The 20,741-nt window shown below is 35.9% G+C and overlaps 1 protein-coding gene across 1 annotated transcript in view; it reads right to left on the bottom strand.

The window, feature by feature from the left end:
- The window catches only part of UPF2 (UPF2 regulator of nonsense mediated mRNA decay), a 52,456-nt gene that overhangs the window by 10,298 nt on the left and 21,417 nt on the right, over positions 1-20,741 (bottom strand). The window contains exons 10-20 of the mRNA XM_014883102.2: positions 20,461-20,574; positions 19,097-19,213; positions 14,031-14,216; positions 13,284-13,487; positions 12,390-12,665; positions 10,823-11,006; positions 8,229-8,368; positions 7,085-7,189; positions 6,069-6,167; positions 5,229-5,396; positions 619-760 (exon numbers count right to left, since the gene is read on the bottom strand). Of these exons, the coding sequence (XP_014738588.2) occupies positions 619-760; positions 5,229-5,396; positions 6,069-6,167; positions 7,085-7,189; positions 8,229-8,368; positions 10,823-11,006; positions 12,390-12,665; positions 13,284-13,487; positions 14,031-14,216; positions 19,097-19,213; positions 20,461-20,574 (1,735 nt within the window). The remainder of the gene's footprint in view (positions 1-618; positions 761-5,228; positions 5,397-6,068; positions 6,168-7,084; positions 7,190-8,228; positions 8,369-10,822; positions 11,007-12,389; positions 12,666-13,283; positions 13,488-14,030; positions 14,217-19,096; positions 19,214-20,460; positions 20,575-20,741) is intronic.

Raw genomic sequence — 20,741 nt, 5'->3', positions numbered from 1 at the left:
TGTCCGGGTTCCAAAATGCCTGACTGGCATGTCTTCAAAAAACCAATTAATCATGTCATCTGTATGAAATCCTAATTGTGTTAATATATGCTTATGCTCCAGATTTGAGGACTCCTAGAACCTTTGCAGCATGAAACTGAGGTAACATTTTGTATTTCTCTGGTGAAGGTTACCTCAGGACTTGCAAGTCTCAGTAAGACTAACGAGTCCAAATATTATTAGTATCTAAACCACCTATTAAGAGCTTAAAAGCAGAGCTTAAATTGCACAGAATTCTTTCTGTATCCAACTCAACTGCCTTGCAGTAAACATCACATTGATTTTGTACTACCTTAATTTTAAAAGGACAATCTCAGTTCTTCCCCTTTCCCAAAATAAATGGAAATGCTGAAATTTGAGACCACTTGAAAATTCCTTTTCATGGAACAGCTACAAAAACTTCTTCAAGTATATAGACCAGGGAGGAAACACTGAATGACTAAAACCAAAATACAGGTTTCCCATAAGTACTGCAAATCAATATTGAGAACTTAAGCTGTTAATCATCACAAGTAATGCTTTCTGCAGATCCACCAAAGGCTCCCCTGAAAATAAAAACTAAATAGTTGATTTTCTTACCCTGATAGTCCTCTTGTTCCTGCCGTTCATTGATATCCAAAGTGAGTTTTTTCATCCTCATTCTCTCCTCCTGTTCCGCTTGCTGCTGGTTCCAATGGTTTGCAGCAAGTTGGGAAGACATCGGCACATTTAGGATCTTAAACTGCAAATCAAAATAAGCTTTTAAGTGCCCATCAGAGCAATAAACCAAACCAATACCAAACAATCCAAAATACAGAAATGCTACGGTTATTCCTAGGTTATTTCAGTGGGGTACTTTCTACAAAAGTTTCTACTGTGAAATGTGTTGTTGGTTTGTTTTGAACCTCTATTTCACAAAAAGCAGCATGAGAAAATGCAAGACTTGCTAAAGACACAGAGAACATAAAAAAAGGCTGAGTCCAAAACTTACTACACACAGTATTCATGTGAACAAAACTGACTGTCTTTCCCTAGCAAGGCACAGCATATGCTTTATTTCTTATTTTCATACCAGCTGATCAAGACAGGGAGATGCCCTGGTCTTGAGATAAAAGCACCACAGCTGACTCAAAAAGCTGCATCTCCCTCTTCAGTCTCTTCTGTCCAAAGAGATGAAGCCCCCTGAGCAGAATTTCTACTACTATCTCTTGTGATAACAGAGGAAAAACATTTCGAGCATTTCAGACATTCCCTGGAATTCCTTGGCCAGAATTTTTCTTTTTAAAAATAATTCTGGCTCCCCGGTGCTTCTTCTTAATCTAGAGATAACCATGGTGGCAGATTGATCTTTTCCTCCTCCCCCATACCCACATGTGCCCACCACACATTCTGATTTACACACCCATTATTTGATTTGCCATAAGGCACACCAGGTAAGCTTGCCCTCCCACAGAAATTCTTTCTGGAAATCCAGCTGATATTTTTGGGAAAGTGTAGGGAAGGTGATTTCTTTTTCCCCAGACTCAGAAAATCCAATCTGTTACTTCTACATCTCTATTTTTTTACTATTGTTCCAGAACAGAGAAATAATTCTTAATCTTATCCAAAACTGAGACAACAGTTCTCAGAAAATCCCTAATGCTAAAGTTTGCAAACTTTTAGAAAAATCCCACTTCCTCCTCCAACTCCATGTCCATTAGAAGTATTTCTGTGCCATAAGAAGGGTTATGCATTTAAGGATAATCTCTCTCAATATTCCACGAACTAATCTGAGTCCTGGTCCTTGTTACTCATCATGGGAGATCTACTTCCAAAGAAACAGAAGTAAATTCCTAAGTGTTCTTTTCTGTTACACTGTCAAAAGCTGCAGAGAGAGGTAAATTATCAAAACCTCTGCTGAGAAGCTTTAGAATAAAAGCAAAATCCTCACCACCTGTGGTTAGTATTTAATGCAATAATCACTAAACAGTCTCAAGGTATCTCACAGAGTAATGCCCCACTAGCAGCACAGTGATGAGGGAGTGTGAGAAGACTTAGATGAAGCACTTGAAAATAAACTGGATTTGAAACAGCTAAGACAGACTCTTGCAAAGACCCGAGAAAAACTTGGGAACAGTAAATCCCTAAACCCTACCAACTACATAATGCATTTAGATGAGATTTTTTGGGGGAGGTGAGGGTGAGGGTAATAGCATATTATATTGAAAACAAATATGAGCTTGTTATTATGGTGTGCAGGGAAGAAAAAAAATGAAAGTTGAAATTCCAAGAGCAAAGTAAGCTCTGTTTACTTACTGCTGAGCAGGCTGTGCAGGCTCCCAGATATCATCAAATGAACTTTACATAAACTACACAAATACCTAATCCATTAGCAGCATTTAATGATAAAAATCATTCCTCAGCTTCACCATTAAGCTCCTCATCCATTTTAATATATATTTTTAATTTATATTTTCTCTGTTCTAGGCATTTATCAGCTAAATGGGACTAGTGTTTTCAGACAGGAAAAAGAAAACTGAACTATAGAAGGATGTAAATGAGAAACACAGATACAGAAAAAACAATAGCCTGGCAATTAACAAAACATCACTGAGTCACTATCTCAAGGCAATCAGCTGCCACCTGAAATCAAGTCACTGATGACAATTACTACAGGATATGATGATTAGTGAGCAACTGAAACATTTCCGATTTGCAAATAGTGAAGAGGTGTATCAAAAACCTCTTATCGAATCTGTGAGATGGGGGCAGGATGGAGGATTTCACTTTAAAGATGTCAAACTGAGGAAAGATCAAAAATCATTATTCAGAAGATTAGACTAGAGAGTTTATAAAAATGCCACGAGATAAAAGCATGAAGATATAAACGAGATTAAAAAATTCACATTCAGGGAGAGATTTGACCACTCCATGGATATTATCATTCTTTTCTGGAGTCTTGCTAAAAAGCTTTCAAAGAGAAGGAAATCTTTTGTCTTAGGTAATAACCAAATTTCTTGACTTTCTTTTTACTGTCTATATCTCATTTTAGTTCATACCTACCTGGCATACAATGTCTTGGCTCAGAAACACCAAATGGTATTAGATACAGCTCAACTCTGATCCCTTATGATGCCAACATTATTTCCCCTTACTCTCTCATGACTTATGGATAAATCACAATGCCATCATGTAATTTCAAATAACCATGTTAGGTTCTATTGCTATTAGTTTTCTAAGTTTTGAGGATAAAATATGGTGTCCTTGTCACTACCAGCCTGCAATGACCATTGATTTGGGTATATGCAGCTGGTAAACACCAGTCAGTGGTCTTGTATTACTTAAAAAAAACCTATTTGTCAATGCTCCACTAAAAGGTGGGTGGACACTGACATGTGAACTGAGTATTTGGCAACTGGACCTCCACTACCAAATGTCACCCTCGGGAAGGAAGCACAGTACAATCCATTTTTCTAACATTTCTTGTTTCAGGAGCACCACTGACAAAGAACACAAAGACTGAAATCATTACTAACAGAAGTAGGCTGATGTCATTTATCACTCTGGTGACAGTGCAGATGAAGGTACTTACAGCCTCCCAGGTTGCTGCAAACTTCTTTTGACTGTTTTTAAAAGCTGAAAGTTTACAGCTATAACTTAACAGTGAACTATGCATCCATCACTTCAGAACTCATGCACATTCTGCTCATGTAGATTTAAAATAAAGCACCATAAGAAGGAATAATTATTTTCTTTTCAACTCCACCTCTTCTTTCCTGCTTATTTTTCTATTAAAACTCTGTACTAAAACACATTTTTTTTCTGAATACAGAACTGTGGACAAAGAAGCCTTTCATTAATTCAAGAGCTGAAGTAGTCTATAAAGCAACTGTTTTCTACATTTCTAGAAACACTGAGAGTAGTTTTGGCAGGAAGAGCCTACTCCCAAAACCAAATATTGGGGGAGGAGCAGGGAAAACTCCTGAACAAGTTCTGCTTTCTTTCAAAGTCACATTTCTGCAATATTTTCCCTTTTACATGGAATATGAAGATCCCAAAATTCCTTGTAACTACAGATACTCCTAATAAATTATCCTAAAAAAGCTAAACAACATTTCTTAAAAGATGGAGTTCTCTTAAACCCCTTCTCAGACCAATGACCACAGTTAAGAATCTCCCACTCAGAGCTTTTGTAGAACTTTGTATGCCACATTCAAGTTCCAGGAGAACAGAATAACCACTTCCTACATGGATTTCTGAAATGTGTTTCATATGAAGGAAGAGAAGGAGTCTACTTCAGGTTTATAAACCCCGACAGCTACACTACTCCCACAATTTAGGTGAAAAATGTTAAAACCAAGTAATGACATTGATCTAAACACTTGAAAGGCTCAGATACATGGCATGAAACAATTCCTTGGGTATGCTTTCCATATCAATTCAGAGTAATTTCTTTTCATCAAAATACAACCAAAATGAAAAGGTTTCTTTACAAGCCCTAAACCATGACAAGAAATACATGTGGAATGTGTTAGGTAGAGATTTGTGTACTGTGCATTTGCTGAGCTAGGAAAATTCAAACATACACTGTACAAAAGAGCCAAGACTAACATACAGCTTAGCTGCATGAAGCAAGGAGTTAGTTTGTTTTATCAACCTGATTTCCATTTAAGTTTCTCCAAGAGATTCACTCCATGCATTCTGGAATAATCCCCTAACAGTGTCTTCAGGGATAATGCCTTTTTTCCATTTTGCAATTTGAATAAATTCAGCCAAGTGGCAGCTACTTAGGAAATAGAATTTAGCAATGACCCTATATCTTGATTTGAAGCTGAAGGTGTTTTCAGGAAAAGCTGTAGAATCTTAAAGATTCTGGAATATTCCTTTTTCTTCCTACTCCTTTCAATGTTCAGTGGCAGTCCACCAACCACATCATTAATCTTCCACAACTATATCTAAAATACATGCAAGACATGCCACTGACCTACTGGTAGAATAACCAAATGTAAATAGCAATGGTATCATCTGACCATAGAATTTTTCTACATAATTTCTATTAAAAACCGAGAATTCCAAGAAATTATATATGGTATTTTCCATGTGTCAAAATGAAGTTCTCTGTATCTGATTTTGAGAAATGAAAGAAGAAATAAAAAATGCTGTGTTACTTTTTTTGAAGTGAAAGGCCTTTATTTATTCAAACAGTAACTATACCTTAGATAAACTCTTACCTGCTGTTTGTTGCCTTTTCTTGTTAACATGACAAATGGCATCGTGTCCCCAGACTCTGACTCTCCTTCCCCACCTCCAAGTGGGGGGCCCTTTTTCAGCTGACTTTTGAGATGCAGAGGAATAGCAACATCCAACTGATGCACTTTAACAGATTCTCCACTCCGTTGCTATGAAAGAAAAATGAATGATCAGATGCTGACACAGTCAGTCGGGCTGGCAACATTCAGATTTTCACAACTGAGAAAAGGTTTAACCTTCCAGGAAAATGAAGTAATATAGAAATGCATTTATTAGGCTTACTGTGTTTTCCTTTTGTTTTCCTTGCTTGAGAAGAAGAAAGTTACAGGGCAATCTCTTAGGGAAAGAATCTAGAGACCTGATGGGCCACACTGTAGAATGTACATTCTTCATTCAAGAATTTTTTTTTGTACATCTGATTAATATATTTATTATACAGGGCTTGCTATACTCAATACTGAAATACTTGCCAGATGCGACTAAGAAAACAAAGTACTAAAAGCTTATTAAATTTAAATGCATTTTAAGCCTATTAAAACCTAAGATGAAGTCAGAAGTGTTGCACAGTATCTGCTGCATTCATTATTCCTTCTGTGAAATATATGTCAGTATGTCATGTATTCACTGGGCAAACAATACAATTAACAACTATTTTACTAAAAGCCAAACCAGTCAACTGCAGAGAACAGTCCAAAACATTGAAAAAAAATATCTTCGTTCCTTTAGTATGGTAACCTAAGCATTAATCACTTATTTACTTTAAGAAAAAAAAAACAACTACAGTTAGCTGTACATTCAATTAAGAAAATAACTATTTATACCTGAAGATTTTCCAGCATCATTTTATCTAAGGCCTGAATGAAGTCCTCATCCTCTGCACAAGGGACATGCTTCAGTCCTCCTCCTTTAATCATTACTTCCTGTTGCAATGGGAAAAAATTGTCCATTACATTAGTTTCAGAAATATGAATAGTCAGTCTGAAAATAAGTGGAAAATATCCTTGTTGCTTCTATATCATGCACAATCAAAAGGTTTATAAATCCGAATTGTTCAAGAAAGAAGTTTTCAGCCTTGATTATTTTCTTGGAACACATATTTCCCCATTTATGGTCACTCATTCTGACAGACTGACGTGTGTGCATGCAGGTGCATGGACACTTTCAAGATGTGGCAACAATCAAAAAAAAAGTCTCTATCCTTAACACACCTATTTTAATTCAATTTTTTATTAAGTCCATAAACTTAGACGGCATTTTCAAGACCAAATCTACCCTTCAATTATTTGGAAAGCACAACATGACAACAAAAATGTCAGAAGCCAGCACCCCAACACATTGTTCTATAATGTTCATTATTTCCTTACTATGTAACTGCAATTCAGGCTCAACCAGATGGGTTCTTTAGCTGCAAAAGTTATCATCTGTCAATCCCAAATTCGTATTGTAGGAATTTTGCACTTCTTGGCTTGTCTCCTTTTCTGTTTTGAGATCTAGTGAGTATAATCAGTTTACCTTGTTGTATCCTGTCAGTTTGCTACTATTGCTGGCATTGTAAAACCATCATCTACACAATATTTTCCAGTGTAGCTACCTGTGAAAGCTCACAGTCTTGTGAAAACATGTTGCAGTAAATTTGACAGCATAAAAATTTTCAAAAGGAAATAATAACCAAAGTTCACAAACATGAAAATAAGCTATAAAATATATTTGAAAGAATAACAGGAAGTGTCCTTGCTGTATTTTCCCAGGTATGTTATGAGCAGCAGTGACAAAAACCACTGAGTAAAGAAAACCAAAGATGCAAATTCAATTCACTTATCTCCATCTCAATACATACTGTATTCTCCTCATCTGTTTCATTTTCCTTATTGGAGTCTGTAAGATAATCGGTGTTTTCTTCCTCCTCTTCTTCACCTTCTTCTTCCTCATTGTCAGAGCCCTCCTGAAATATTCAATTTTAACTCCTGACTATTTTAAAACAAGAACAGCTGGTTCCTCAACATTTTCCTAAAGACTTCATGTTGCTTAGTTAAGTCTTTGCAAATTTTTTGGTTTGGTTTTTATTTAATGTTTCAGTCTGAACTCACTCAGCTCTATTACTAATTTCACAAATGTACAGCAGAAAACTGGGAGTAGTGGCCAATACATGCTGCCACTCAGAGGAAACTCCAGAAACTGGAGGAATGGATTGGCAAGAGCTCATCAAGTTCAAAGAAGGGAAGTACAAAAATCTCCAGAAATGCCTTCCCCACCCTGCAACTGCTTCTGATTCTATCGATACTAATTTATAGGTGAAGGCACAAACCCAGCCAAACTTTAGGACCTTAAATGCTGAGAGACATCTATTGAAAGAAAGCTTATTAGTAATCAACCAGCCCAAGACATATGGAGAAAAACTGTTCTCTGTTTCCTTGATGAACTCATTTTCTTGTAACAATACCATTATCACATCAACTTTGCTGTGTCATAGTGACAAGTCAGAACTTTTACGTCGTTGTGGTTTTTTTTATTGGCTCCACCATTTTTGATTGAAAATATTTTTAGCACAGTAAATAAGGAAGGTTTTTATGCTCCATAAATCTTTTATTTATTCATGTTGCATAGGCATCCTGTGAACACCTGTTATTTTTTCCTAATGACTGCTTTGACATTTAGTCAATACATTTGCTTCTACAACAGATAACGAAAGTCATCTGAAAGTGAGTTTTTTCATGCCAAAAACTGAAGGTATCTTCTTGTTGAGAAGCAGCACATACCCTGAGCAAAGCTGTCAGGTTCAAGTTTCTGCCAGAATAAGGACTAAGCTTCAGATACTCAGTTTTCCACATACACGGAACTAGGATAGGAATATCCTGACAGTACTGACTGGGCTGTGCACACCCAGATTTCACCTGCTAACTCTGACTTAGAGGGGCTTCAGAAAGTAACAAGCAATCAAAATCATTTCTTTTACATGAAGCAAGGGAAATTATTAAGTTCACCTCTTCTTCTGGCTCATTTACTTCACTTTCATTTCCAGATTGCTCCTCTGTCTCTGCTCCACCTTCTTCCTCTTCTTCATCCTCTTCCAGATTCTCTCCTTCTGTAATGGACTCCTTGGAATCTTTGTCATTCACAATTCCTGAAATTTAGAGAAAGAGAAAGATTTAGAACATTAGAAGACATATAACTATTCAAGTTATATGTGGAAGATCACTTCAAAAGTCCATTGTTACTGAGCATTAAAACTTCCCATTGGTCATAATATTTGACTTCTGAATGAAACACTTCCTATATAGTTAACTTAGACATAAAGGGTAATAATGTCAGAAAAGGAGGAAAACATTAGAGAGAATGTTTAAAATCTCCTAGAGAACAGAATAAGCTGTGCAAATTGCCTCAAAACATTCTCAAACTAAATGTGGACCCTACTGAAACATGTAACAAAATCTGAGTGCTGTAATAAATCACGTGTGATTTATTACAGTGTTGTAATAAATCCATTTTCTTCATGTGGGAAAAGCCAATTCTTTATTCACATAATGCATTTTTATACACTTTCTACAGACCTCATTTTGATCTCAATTGGCTATCAGTTTTCTTACTGCTTCATTTATTGGTCAGAAGGTGATTTTGTGTGTATGTGTTAAGGTTAAAGTGTTTACACTTTTCTTTTGTGGGTTCACATGGGACGAACCTTATACTTTACATAAGTGCACTTGTTTTGCACCCAGGAATAGGTTGTTGTGTTAATGAACCTTTCATACCAAGACTGTTTCACATGGGAACTTGCAAACTGCACTTAGAAGAAATGACAGCTTTAATTTAACAGAGCAGGCCTGGTTTTATGAGGCCTTTCTTTTATAATTTCTTTATCTGTCTATGATAATCTGAGTACCAAACTACAGAGACGGCACAAATCCAGCAGAACCCAGAGACACGAAGCCCCTGCAGTCTTTGCAGTACTTCCCTCTACTGTCAATTAACAGTTCTGAAACAACAATTTTCTCAGCCTGCAATAGACCTTTATGAATCTCTCCTAATGCTCTGAGGCTGTACTTGAAACCTATGAGGATGCAGGTGTCTATATGAAATCTCTGGGAAAGCAGAGTTTCTTCCACAAGTTCTACTGGTTCTCCCTGCAGAGAGGTCTGACCATTCTTACACTGTGTGTTTAGCTCATCTTGCTGTTTTTCTCTTGCTGACCTACAGATGTTTTAGTTTACTCTGTGTGTAAAATACCAAACATAAAGATCTCCTTTCTTTCAGTAAGGCATCCTTCAATCTAATACCATTATCTGTACCATTTCCCCAGCAGTGAAAGATTAGTTTTAGCTTTTCCCAGTGATTCAGTGTCCAGATTAGTCTTAGATATAGATTTCAATCAATGTTTTTAAGAATTGAACATGGTTCTGATTCAGGGAAAAAATGAAGATCTGTTTTTAGAAAATGACTATTGCAATATTAAGTCATCCAATGCAAACTCCCTGAACTTCTAGCATACACTATTGTTCTCATACATTCTTTTTTTCTTTTCTTTATTTACAAAGCCACTTAATCCTCCAGGGGATTGCTGATGTCAGACTTCTACCATTAGTTTTTCTAGGAATTTACTGAGGAGTCAACACAGTCACTACTCAGATTCCTTTTTTGATGTTAGACCAGATGCACTTAGAGTCAGCCATTAGTGTGAAGTCTTGTGAAGCTCCTGTTATTTGTAGGAAGGAAGCGCTGAGTACTTTTCAAAAGAATATTATAGTTTATATAACTCATATATTTCTTCTTGGTTATCGTTTTGAGACCATGAAAACCACACCATAGGGGAATTCTATTCTGCTTTTCAGTTACTACTACATAGGGAATTTCAAGGCATATTAATTAAATAAAAGGCATATGAAAAAAAAAATTCCTCCTAAAACAGAAGTTGCAACCTTTCATGTGGCTGTTAGACATATTCATCCCACTGAATTGAAGGATTATTCTTAAAAATTGAGTGTGTCCAAGCAGGTGAAGTGCTGTAATTAAAATTTACATATAAAATCTCTTAATGAACAAGCTTGTTTTCAACTAAAAATGGAAGATTAGAAAACAACTCCATTTAACAAGTAATGAGCACAGTAGTATCCGTTTTCTAAGAACGGATATGTTCAAGAGGTTTAAAGGTTAATAGGACAACAGTTTTAGATACTCACCAATAAGTCTATTTTCAGCTGAGCTATGCTGCCAGCCCAACTGTTTTCTCCTGAAATTAGTGTGATTCCTACATTTTTTGATTAATGATTTTCTTCCTCATCACTTGCACCATGTGACTCCATAAATTAATATACACACACACTTCTGCTGTCTAAATATTATTACATTAGGAGTATTCATACTGACTATTTTTTACAACATCTATTACTTTAGAGTTATGGAGATTCTGTATGGTATTTATGATGATTAGAAAGAAACATGCAACATATTACAAAAACATTTCTATCATGAGAATAAGTGATCATAACAATAACAATGGTTAACTATTACCATCATAAAGAGACAATTTTAAGAACTACAGGAATTGTAATAAATACCGAACTTCCCTTGCACATTTTCTTACCCAATTTTATTAAGAATTCCCGTTCCAAGTCTTGCACCTGTCTGACAGCTTCTTCCAGAGAATTGCAGAGCTTTATCTTTGGTCTCAGCAGTTCCAGTGTATCACTGATCATATAATCTATGTCTATAGGAAAAGGGTGGTCTTTTGTCCAAACATCCAGACTTTTTTTCCACCACACATAGCGCTAGAATACCAAATATTGAAATCAATTATATCCACACTGATGTTTATAAACCATTCAAGTTGTGAAGTTTAAAATGCCATGTTTGTACGTAAAAAATGCAAAAGCTTAAATGTCACTACTCTCCTATTTAATACAACTATTAGATACTTTGATATCACTAAAACTTGTTTCATAACACTGGATATCACAAACATTAAGAATCATAACTACTGTTGTAAGTATGAAGACTCAACTAAAGAGCCCTGACAAGAAAGTGCCTTCTCAGGGTAAACTCTTTCTACAAGAGATGACCACTTAACCAGCCAGCTTCTGATTCCTTCTCCTAAATATTTTCAGGAAAATGCATTTCCCCAAAGGCATATTATAGGGAAAGTGGGGGAAACATAATAAAAAAACCGTTTGACTGCAGTGACCTTCAAGTGCCTTATTCAGTTTGCTTTACAACAAATTCCCATATACCTCTTACAGTGACATTGTAAAAAATAAATGCTGATAATAAGTGAACCTAACAGTAGAACCTGAGAACTGAGGTGCTGCAAAAACTGCATCTGAAAATGAAGTATGAGTAACAGAATCTTACTTAAAAGATGACATGCTCAAGAGGAAGGCTTGCTGAAATTATTAGGTTTAACAGAAATACAATGATGTCTTCCCCAAAACATTTATTTTTGCATTTAAAAATCAGACCATATCATACTGTGAGCAGCCTGGTCTAGTGGGAGGTGCCCCTGCCCATGGCAGGGAGGTTGAATAAGGTGATCCTTGAAGTGCCTTCCAACCCAAACCATTCTGAGATTCTATACTTCAAAACACCATTTTACACCTTGAATGCAGATGAGTGATTTGTATCCTTAAGGTTTGAAATAAGTTATCACCTTAATTTGAATTTTTTAACATCCTTTTTTTAGTATAAATTATAGAGAAAAGCAGAAAGAAAGATAAATTAAATCCAGCAAGTTTTAGCATGAATTCCATGGTCTGGAATCTTCATTTCAGTGTTTAAACACTCATAATGAAATATTTTCCCCACTTCATTACATTTATTGAGTCAGAACTTTCTTTGCTGCAACTTGTGCCCATTACCTCTCATCCTTTCACCATGCATGCCTGAGAAGTATCTGACTCCTCTTCCTCTACAAAAACCATGAGGAGAGCAGCCTAAATAATCTTCTCTTCTTCAAGTTCAGCAAACCTCAGTGTGAGCACTGAGCGCCTCCTGACCATTTTGGCATAACTCAACATATCACTTGAAACTAAAACTGCTACCAGACAGACAAGATTCTACAAATTACAGTGCTAGAGAACAATGAGATAAATACATACCAGACTGACTTATATTAGCTTGTTAAAGAACTTTACAGATCTGCAAAAAATTTAGAATACCTGAAAATATACGAGGAAGCAATCAAGTTTTCGCTTGCTGGATCCTCTGTCAAAATATTGCCCACAGGTATCGAGGATAGTACAGACAAGTCTGATTCTGAAAAGGTGTTCTGGAGGGTCCAGTGGACTAGGACTGCCATCAGGGTTCACACCAAACGAGGTGAAAGAATACAGAGTTCTAAATATTACAGCTGACTCCACCATTCGATAATTGTAAAGCTCCCCCAAAAACTTGGCACTGCTGATCCGCCGTTGGTTGAACTTTGGTTGATTAACCTTTATCAAAAAAGAGCAAGAAAATTCACTCTTATCATGCAGACACAACAGAACATTAAAAACCCAAACCCAACCAACCTTTTACAAAGGAAAAAAAGTGTATAAAAAGTTGACAGAATGGTTATTTATGGCTACATACGTTACATGAAAGTAAAGATTAAAAAGCAGTTATGAAGGTTGGTCAGCTAGTATTTAAGTTCCAAAGCATTTAGCATACACTCCATCTTAAATGTATGATGACTTCTCATCATCCAGAGAATTCTTGTACTTATAACAGCTTTTAAAATATGGACTGGTCTCCAAAGTTACTTGAAGTTGTGTAAATCTGTCTACAATTGTCAAAGAATAAATTTATGGCCTTAGTATGATAAGGGAGGCAAAACAATTATCTTAAGTAATGTTGTTAGTTTGGTTTTGTTGTTTTTTTTTTTCGGTACAGTTATTCTGTTAATTTAAATAAACCTATACAAAGCAAATAAGTGAGGTAGAAAAATCATCAGAAAAAAAAAAAAAAAAAAGAAGAGACTCCATGGACTTCTTTCCTTAAGCACAACTATTTTAGTTTTCCTTTCAACATAAGTAGATGAGTATAGCTTAGTAAGAAGACTGATCGTTTACCTCCATTCCTAGTCGAATATCCTCTAGCACTCCATCCACAACATGAATTCCCACATCTTCCTGGTAAAGGACCAACCCTGCTAGGAGGTTGGCTACACAGTGAATACTATTATATTTCACATTCCAGATGTTGATCATACAGCATATAACATAGTCCTTAACTTCTGCATCCTGCCAAGGCAGCTTGCGCATCTGTCTCAGGACCTAAACCAAATTTTAAGACAAGCTTCACATTTTAGCAGGTAAAATATCAAGATGCTCCCTGTCATCCCCCTCTCTCCTGGTTGGAATGAAATCCCTGTAAGCACCTGCAAACAACCCAATTCTCACTTCCAGCCATCCTCCAGACCTGCAGTGGCAATGGAAATCTTTATATACCTAACCCAACTGCTGTCCTTGAGCTACTGATCAAGCTGGCCAAGGCTGCTCCATCATGTCCTTGTTCTTACAGTCTGTATTTAACTGAAGGCTTTTGTCCCTTACTCTCCCAACACAATGTACAGAACACAACGATTCTCATCTCACTCTCCCTTTGTTCAGCATTTGATGCTGTTGAGAACACAAGTCCTCAACTGGAGCTTCTATGTGTTCCAATGAAAGAAATTAAAACACTTTATTCATGAATACAAAAAATGATCCCTCTTCCTCGCAACTGAAAAAAACACAGCCCTCCCCAAACCTTTTCCAAAGTTACAACTATGCCACTTTCAGTAAAAAAACTATATTAAAGATTTTGGAAAGATTTACCTTCTCTGTGGTGACCTTGGAGAGATCCTTGTAAAGAAGCTTACGGATATATTCCTGCAAAGGAGGACGTTTTTTCTTCACAGTTTTTTCAGCTGGAGGGGGATTACAGTAGTAATAGGCATTTTCTACCATTGTAACATAGCGTGCATCAAGATGCATTGCTTGTTTTTTCCTCATCATTTGTTCCTGGAAACAAATGCAAATGACCAGTTAGAGATGCTGACATACTACATTTTCAAGCCAAAGGCTTTTAGAGTTACATTTGGGATACACTAAATATGAAAGGTTGCAGAAAAGTAAGTTAAAAGCTCGGGTAGAGAGAAAAAAAGACAATGTACATATATATATGGTTCTGTGTTGCTCTTTCCATGGTCATTTTTCTTTTGATCCCTATTTTTATAATGGTTCATCTGTGGTAAAAAAGGTTTCGGAAAAGTATTTAAGCTTTAACTCAAAATCTTAATGCTGCTGTTCAGATAAATGGTTCATAAGACTACTAGGAACTCTGTTTAAAATATTATTTAACTAAAGTCGCTGCAATACTGATGTCTTGGCACAAGCACACTGAGTCATCATAAGACTGGCAATCTACTTTTACATCAGCATCTAACTCCACAGAGTTTTTGATGGTTTCATACGAATTTCCAAAGGCTTAGACAACAGAATTTTCCTTATTCCATGCTCCATTACTGCTGTTTACCCAAGCAGAACTGTCTGCAAGAAAAACAGTATCTACATAAAGTAATGTTTCAGGAAAAGTCAGACAGGTAAGACTCAGCACTAATTACTGTGCTTACTTGTCAGGATTGTCCTGATTTTCCTCACTTAATACAATCTTTTCTCCATACTTCATTTCATATTGTAAGTTAAGGTTTATTTTGTGGAGTTTAAAAATTTCTTTTATCTAAAAATTCTGTACAAAACCAAAAATAGCAGTTTTAAGTTGCTGATTTTACAGTTAGGATGAGCTTAATTCCATTACTAAATATTTTTAGTGTGCATCTGTGTAATTATATGCATAGAAGTGTAATCTTGTAAGTGATCCTATATATTCAAAATCACTCTGTGGTGGTTCACCAGGAAACTGGACCTGTGTAAATTTTATTGTATGCTAGAGGTTGGCTACACAGTAATTTACAACTTCAAACAGACAAACAAAATTAACATGTAAGTACTGTTTCATCCCCTACACACAAATGTTAGTATATCTATTCATGCAGTCCAGTAAACCAACCAAGAGTTTAAACCTCCTTTGATTATGCGTGAAAAAGCAATATTTTTCATGCTGGTGGCCTTTCCACTAAACCTGAATAATTTAAAATTTCTTTTACAGGGCAGATATTTCAGTTCAGCTGAAATGTCAATGTACTCCCACAGCTCCTTAACCTCGAGTTTCAGCTGCTAATTCAATGAGGAAGGGTAGCTTTGTGTAACATAGTAACCCAACAAATAATGTAAGTTTCCTCCTGGATTTTAGTCATCACCAGGAAGGTCTCCATCTGACACCAACCCTAAGGCATTTATTTCATTCTCAACCTTTTCCACGACACAAATGGTCTTTCCTTTAGTTCCCTGTGAGACTGTTCCATCCCAAATGGGAAATTGCTCTCAGTAGCAGTAGCACACTTTCCTACAGGCACCTAACAGACACACAGCACTTAACAACTGAGCACATAAATTGTTTTATGTGGGGAAAAAATACTTAAAGTAGAAAATTCCCAAACTATACCATGTCGTATATGTTAATGTCACCTTAGAAAAGGTGAAACCCTTTTCTAGATAGGTCAAGAGAAAATACACCTTTGCTGCCTTAAAGGCATTTATCATTCTATACTATAAACTGAAAAATGAAGTGGGTCAAAGTGAAGGAGAACAGAGAAAATGGCAGAAGGGCTGGCAAATAAAATTTTAAACCCCTAAATCTACGTAATTTGTGTATTTTCATGTTAAAAAAAGTTGTATATTATACTCTAAATAATTTATGATTATTAGTTTATGATTAAAATGTTTCTTCCCAGAAGAGACAATAGGTACTACCTCAGGTCTCAACATAACCATAATTTACTGGGTTTTGAGCAGTCTTGAGGGTGTGTTCTAACTGTAAGTGGATTGTATTAGTCTTAATCTCTATTTATTAAAAATCTTCAGCATTTCAAAAAACTGTTCCAGTCCTTTTTCACCTAAGACATCAGACAGTCAAGCAGGAAAGAGAAATCATAACACTACATCTTTTGTAGTAGCAAAAATCTTGATGCAATCCAGAAGAAAAAAGCAAGACCTGCAGTCCAAAGTTCTTTAAGCTCATCAGCTACTTTGGATCCTCATTTTACTAGGCTAAAATTAAGAACTACACAGGTGAAGCATTACATTTGAAGATTAGGTTTATGTTTTTCCTTTGATAAAAATAGACCACAAATATTAAAGTATCCATGTTAAAATACTAAAACTGTTTGGGTTTTTCTTCTTGGTGAGTAATAAAATCTCTCTGCATGTAGCATATATTGCAAAGCATTTCAAAAGAAAATCTGGTGATCATTAGGGAAAGAAAAAAAAGAAATGTAATTAATCAAAACCTAAGCATCGTGAGAATTCCCATTTCAGAAAGCATTTCAGCATGACTGACATTTAAACATCAGATTATAGCAAGATACTGAAACTGTTCAGTTCCTCCTTCCCTTTAACACCTGCACTGCTCTGTTCTCTGGAAATTTTTAATTTCCTGGAAGCACGTTATTATTAAAGAGAATTAACACAGTTCTACATGAACTGCATTTACTTTGCCACAGCCTCTGCCTGTACAAACAACATCTCCCACAGTTTCAATGCCACCAATAAAAAGCAGTCACACCAAGAAGGAAGGCACTGTGTAGCTTAACTTCTGTATATTTATCAATACAAGTGATCTGGCCCTAAGGCTTATGACAATTGTCTAAGTTAAATGATTAAAAATGCAACAGGAAGCTTTTAATACCAGAATTTCAAATATTCCTTCAGCAAGACTAGAACAGTATAATACAAGAATTTGACATTTTAACTTGATCATGTTACAGAAACATGGATCAAGATGAAGCTGATCTTCTTTTAAAGCTCCAATTCAAATAATTTATTTATCAATTGATCAATCCCAAAGCCAATCTAGTTTTACATTAGTATTTTAAATTACATAAAGGACACTGAATTTGAAAGATTTGCCAAGAAGACCATTATTAGAAATAAACATTGTCCTAATAAAAGAAGAATCCCTAAATAATTTGCAAAACATGAAGTAGTTCCACAAAACCAGGATATGATCACTAAATGTTTCTCTAGAATAAGTTGCTTAGTGCTACTAAATTTGCAATATAGAACATTTTACTTCTCAGTAAGTAATTTCTCCTTAATTACTTCTAAAATCCTTTCTTAACTATGACTTTCCTCCACACCAGGACAAAGCAACATTGTCTCTAGCAGGAGACAAGCAGCCTGCTTGCAATCTTATTACAAAATATGTCGTCAGCAGTAAAGATTAGGACAATTAATTATTTAGAGGATCAACAGGCCTTAATTCTACACATAAGAGTAGATCAGCTTTACAATTGCTTAGATTTCTACCACAAGATTCTTATCAGCTTGCTTTGGGAGAAATCCTTTCCACAGTTCACACTAACTTGTACCATAAGACTATGATCCAATTTGTACAAGACTATGTAAGTCAAAATTAATCACTCTAGGTTTTTTAGGGGAATGTTAGAAGATGCAGAATATAAATCTATTTAGCCTAATTTACATCTTAATAAATAGATATTCCAAACTTATTTGCCATCTTCCACCTTCTCCTGGTTCCTCAATGCATAAGAAAAGACTACTTATCCAAAACCTTGTGAGGCTTTAAACCTCAGTAATTCACACAGTGTTTGTGGTTTGTCTTGCACTTCACAGTTAATCCGTGTTCAGCATTCATCCAGCAGATTCCAGCAATCCAGCTAACAGTCAGCATTTTTGTAGTGCATAACACTAAAAGCAGTCAGTTACAAAAACCAGCTCTGGTATAAGTATTTAATTTTTCCTGACTTCTAAAATTTTTATTAACTATCAAAAAGTGATAGAAACGAGTAAAATGTCTTTTAAAGGTAATGGAACAAGATTTTCAAGGGAAAAATACTTGATAATGGAAAGGAATATATTTCACAATACAACCCAGCAGCTGGCAACCTTTTAGAAAATTGAGATTAAAACCTTTCAAGATACAAAGTACTGCTACAAAAGGCAAGAGCCAAAGAACCGGCAGTTAATTTGCCCATCTCTTTCCTCTCGTGACTGTACCACCTCAACAGATGTTCTGACATTCAAAGAGGTTCAGAAAAAAACAGTATTTTGTGGAAAAGAAATTATTCAACAATATACCCAAGTAAGCAACTGCTACTCCATTAACTAGAGCACGAGAAGAGGTTCAAGAGAAAGTGAACCTATTTTTGAAGGTCTTCTTCAATCATGCCTGACTCAGTCCCTTGCCTTGGACACAGAGTTTTAGGATTGTCTCCCAAGTCAGAAAATGTATTATTTAGTTCTTGTTATTTTTTATTCAGTTCTTGTTATTTTTAAGTCCTTGACAGTACTTCTCCAGACTTACAGATTCCAATTCTAATCTTATTTTAACTTCCAATCTCTGTTTCTAAAACTGCTTCTCTTAGAGTCTTCATAAACCTTTTCTTTCACATTTAGAACCCCAGATCATTATACAGGGCATAGAAATCCCCTCTTGCACGAATGTCTTCACTTCCAGTTGAAATCAGGTCTGGTTCCATTCACTACTATTCTTCCCCCAAACACTACTTCAGGCATGTTCAGGTACAGCTACAATATTCTTTCAACCTCATCCTCTGGGTTTTCCCTGTCTCTGAATTACTGGTATTTCAAAAGCAATTGCTTTTCACTTCAAAAATTGAATTATCTTTTTAACATTTTCATTCACGTCATGACGAGATTTTTTGGTCAACTGGAGTTCTCGAGAAGAGTTTCAAAAAGAAGCAATTGCTTTAAGTCAGGACATGACAACTTCCCCCATAGGACAAGAAGTTTGCTCTTACCAAAAGAACGCTGGTTCTTAAGTGAGATTCTGGTGATCTGAAGAGGAATCTTCCACAGGTTTCCAGCAAGGTGCATGCCATTTCAATATGGTGATGAGAGAAGTCTGACAGAAGCATCTGGTTTGTATTTATATAAAAGCACAGCTTGTTAAACATCATTTTCAATTGCAGAAAACACTAAGTTATATCTACCAGACTGGACACTATACTGGTGTTCTAAATTCTTTCTGGAATAAGTACAAATGGATTTCACTGATTAGATGTTAGGATTGGCAATGCCCTGGCACAGGTTGCCCAGAGAAGTTGTGGATGCCCATCCCTGGAGTGTTCAAGGCCAGATTGGATGGAGCTCTGAGCAATCAGGTCTAGGAGGAAAGTGTCCCTATCCAAGACGGGGGTTTGGGAAACAGATGATCTTTAAAAGTCCCATCCAACCCAAACCATTCTATGAATATTCAAAAGATTAATCTCATTTTAAAATTCTTTTATGAACAGTCTATAGACCCCAAACTTAGGCTTCAGAAGAACAGGATGTTTAGAAAGACCAGCATAAAAACTACCCAGTAATACTGCACAAGGGCACAGTAACCTCAGAGCACACCTAACTGCACTGTTTTAAGTTAAGCCATAACTATAATTAATACCACTTTGCATTTTACAGCATTTTATAGACAAGAGAGGTGAAATTAGGACTGATTATGCTTTCTTTAGGAATTCAGCTGTGATATCTAACAAGTCAATGAATAGAAACAATTCATATAGAAACTGATGTTACGTTGTGAGTCTCAAGAATCTTTTATTAAAGGCATCTTTATTTTTTAAAGCCTATTTTTAATTTGGGACTTGATATCAAGGTTTCAGTGCTTATCAGCATGCAAAGTGAGATGATGTGCCTAGAGATTAATGCTTTCCAGATAGGTTTTGTTCCTTAACAAACAAAAGCACCTGCTAAAATGGCATAAAAGCCATCCTTGCATCACTGAAATGCTTTTTCCCTCCTTCTCCCTTACTGTTATTTTTTCCACAAAAACATTAATTGAAATCAACATTACACGAGTTTTGCAATGTGCAGCAGATTAACAAGTAGAAATATCTGCCATGCTGACAAAGAAAATTATTAGCAGTTTGGTTATGTCCAAATGTGGAAGTTTATTTTAATATATTCCTCCCATTAGAAGAGGTAAAACATTCTCACTTCTATAGCAACTATAAAAGTCTCCTCACACACAGCTGTCACAGACACCAAGGTTTAAAACATCCCATGTAATGAATTCAGGTAACATCAGCAGCAGGTAAGTGAAGGGGAAGGGGATGGGGATGCATTATCAGCAAACAAAGGAGTACAGGACTATCACAACACCAACCTTTAAACAGTGCAGAGTATCGTTCTTGGAGAACATCTTAAACTTGGTAAGCTCACCAATAAATCTCACAGTTTTATTCTTTGTTTCAATGTTGATCTGGTCCTTTTTTCTTACCTAAAAAATAACCAAAAATTGATTGTAGGCCCTCAAAAATATCCACTTCTAAAATACTTTGATCTGAACATGCACAGAATACACTTGGGAATTCAGCAGTGTTTGGTATTGGTTTGGTTCCTCCAGCTCCACCTTTACTTTTCATTGAGTTTCCTAAAACTCTCCCT

This window comes from Sturnus vulgaris, chromosome 5 (genome assembly GCF_052056855.1).
Source record: "Sturnus vulgaris isolate bStuVul1 chromosome 5, bStuVul1.hap1, whole genome shotgun sequence".
In the NCBI taxonomy this organism is placed as follows: Eukaryota; Metazoa; Chordata; class Aves; order Passeriformes; family Sturnidae; genus Sturnus; species Sturnus vulgaris.
Note: the sequence above shows the minus strand (reverse complement) of the source record. Positions and strands in the feature narration are given on the sequence as shown.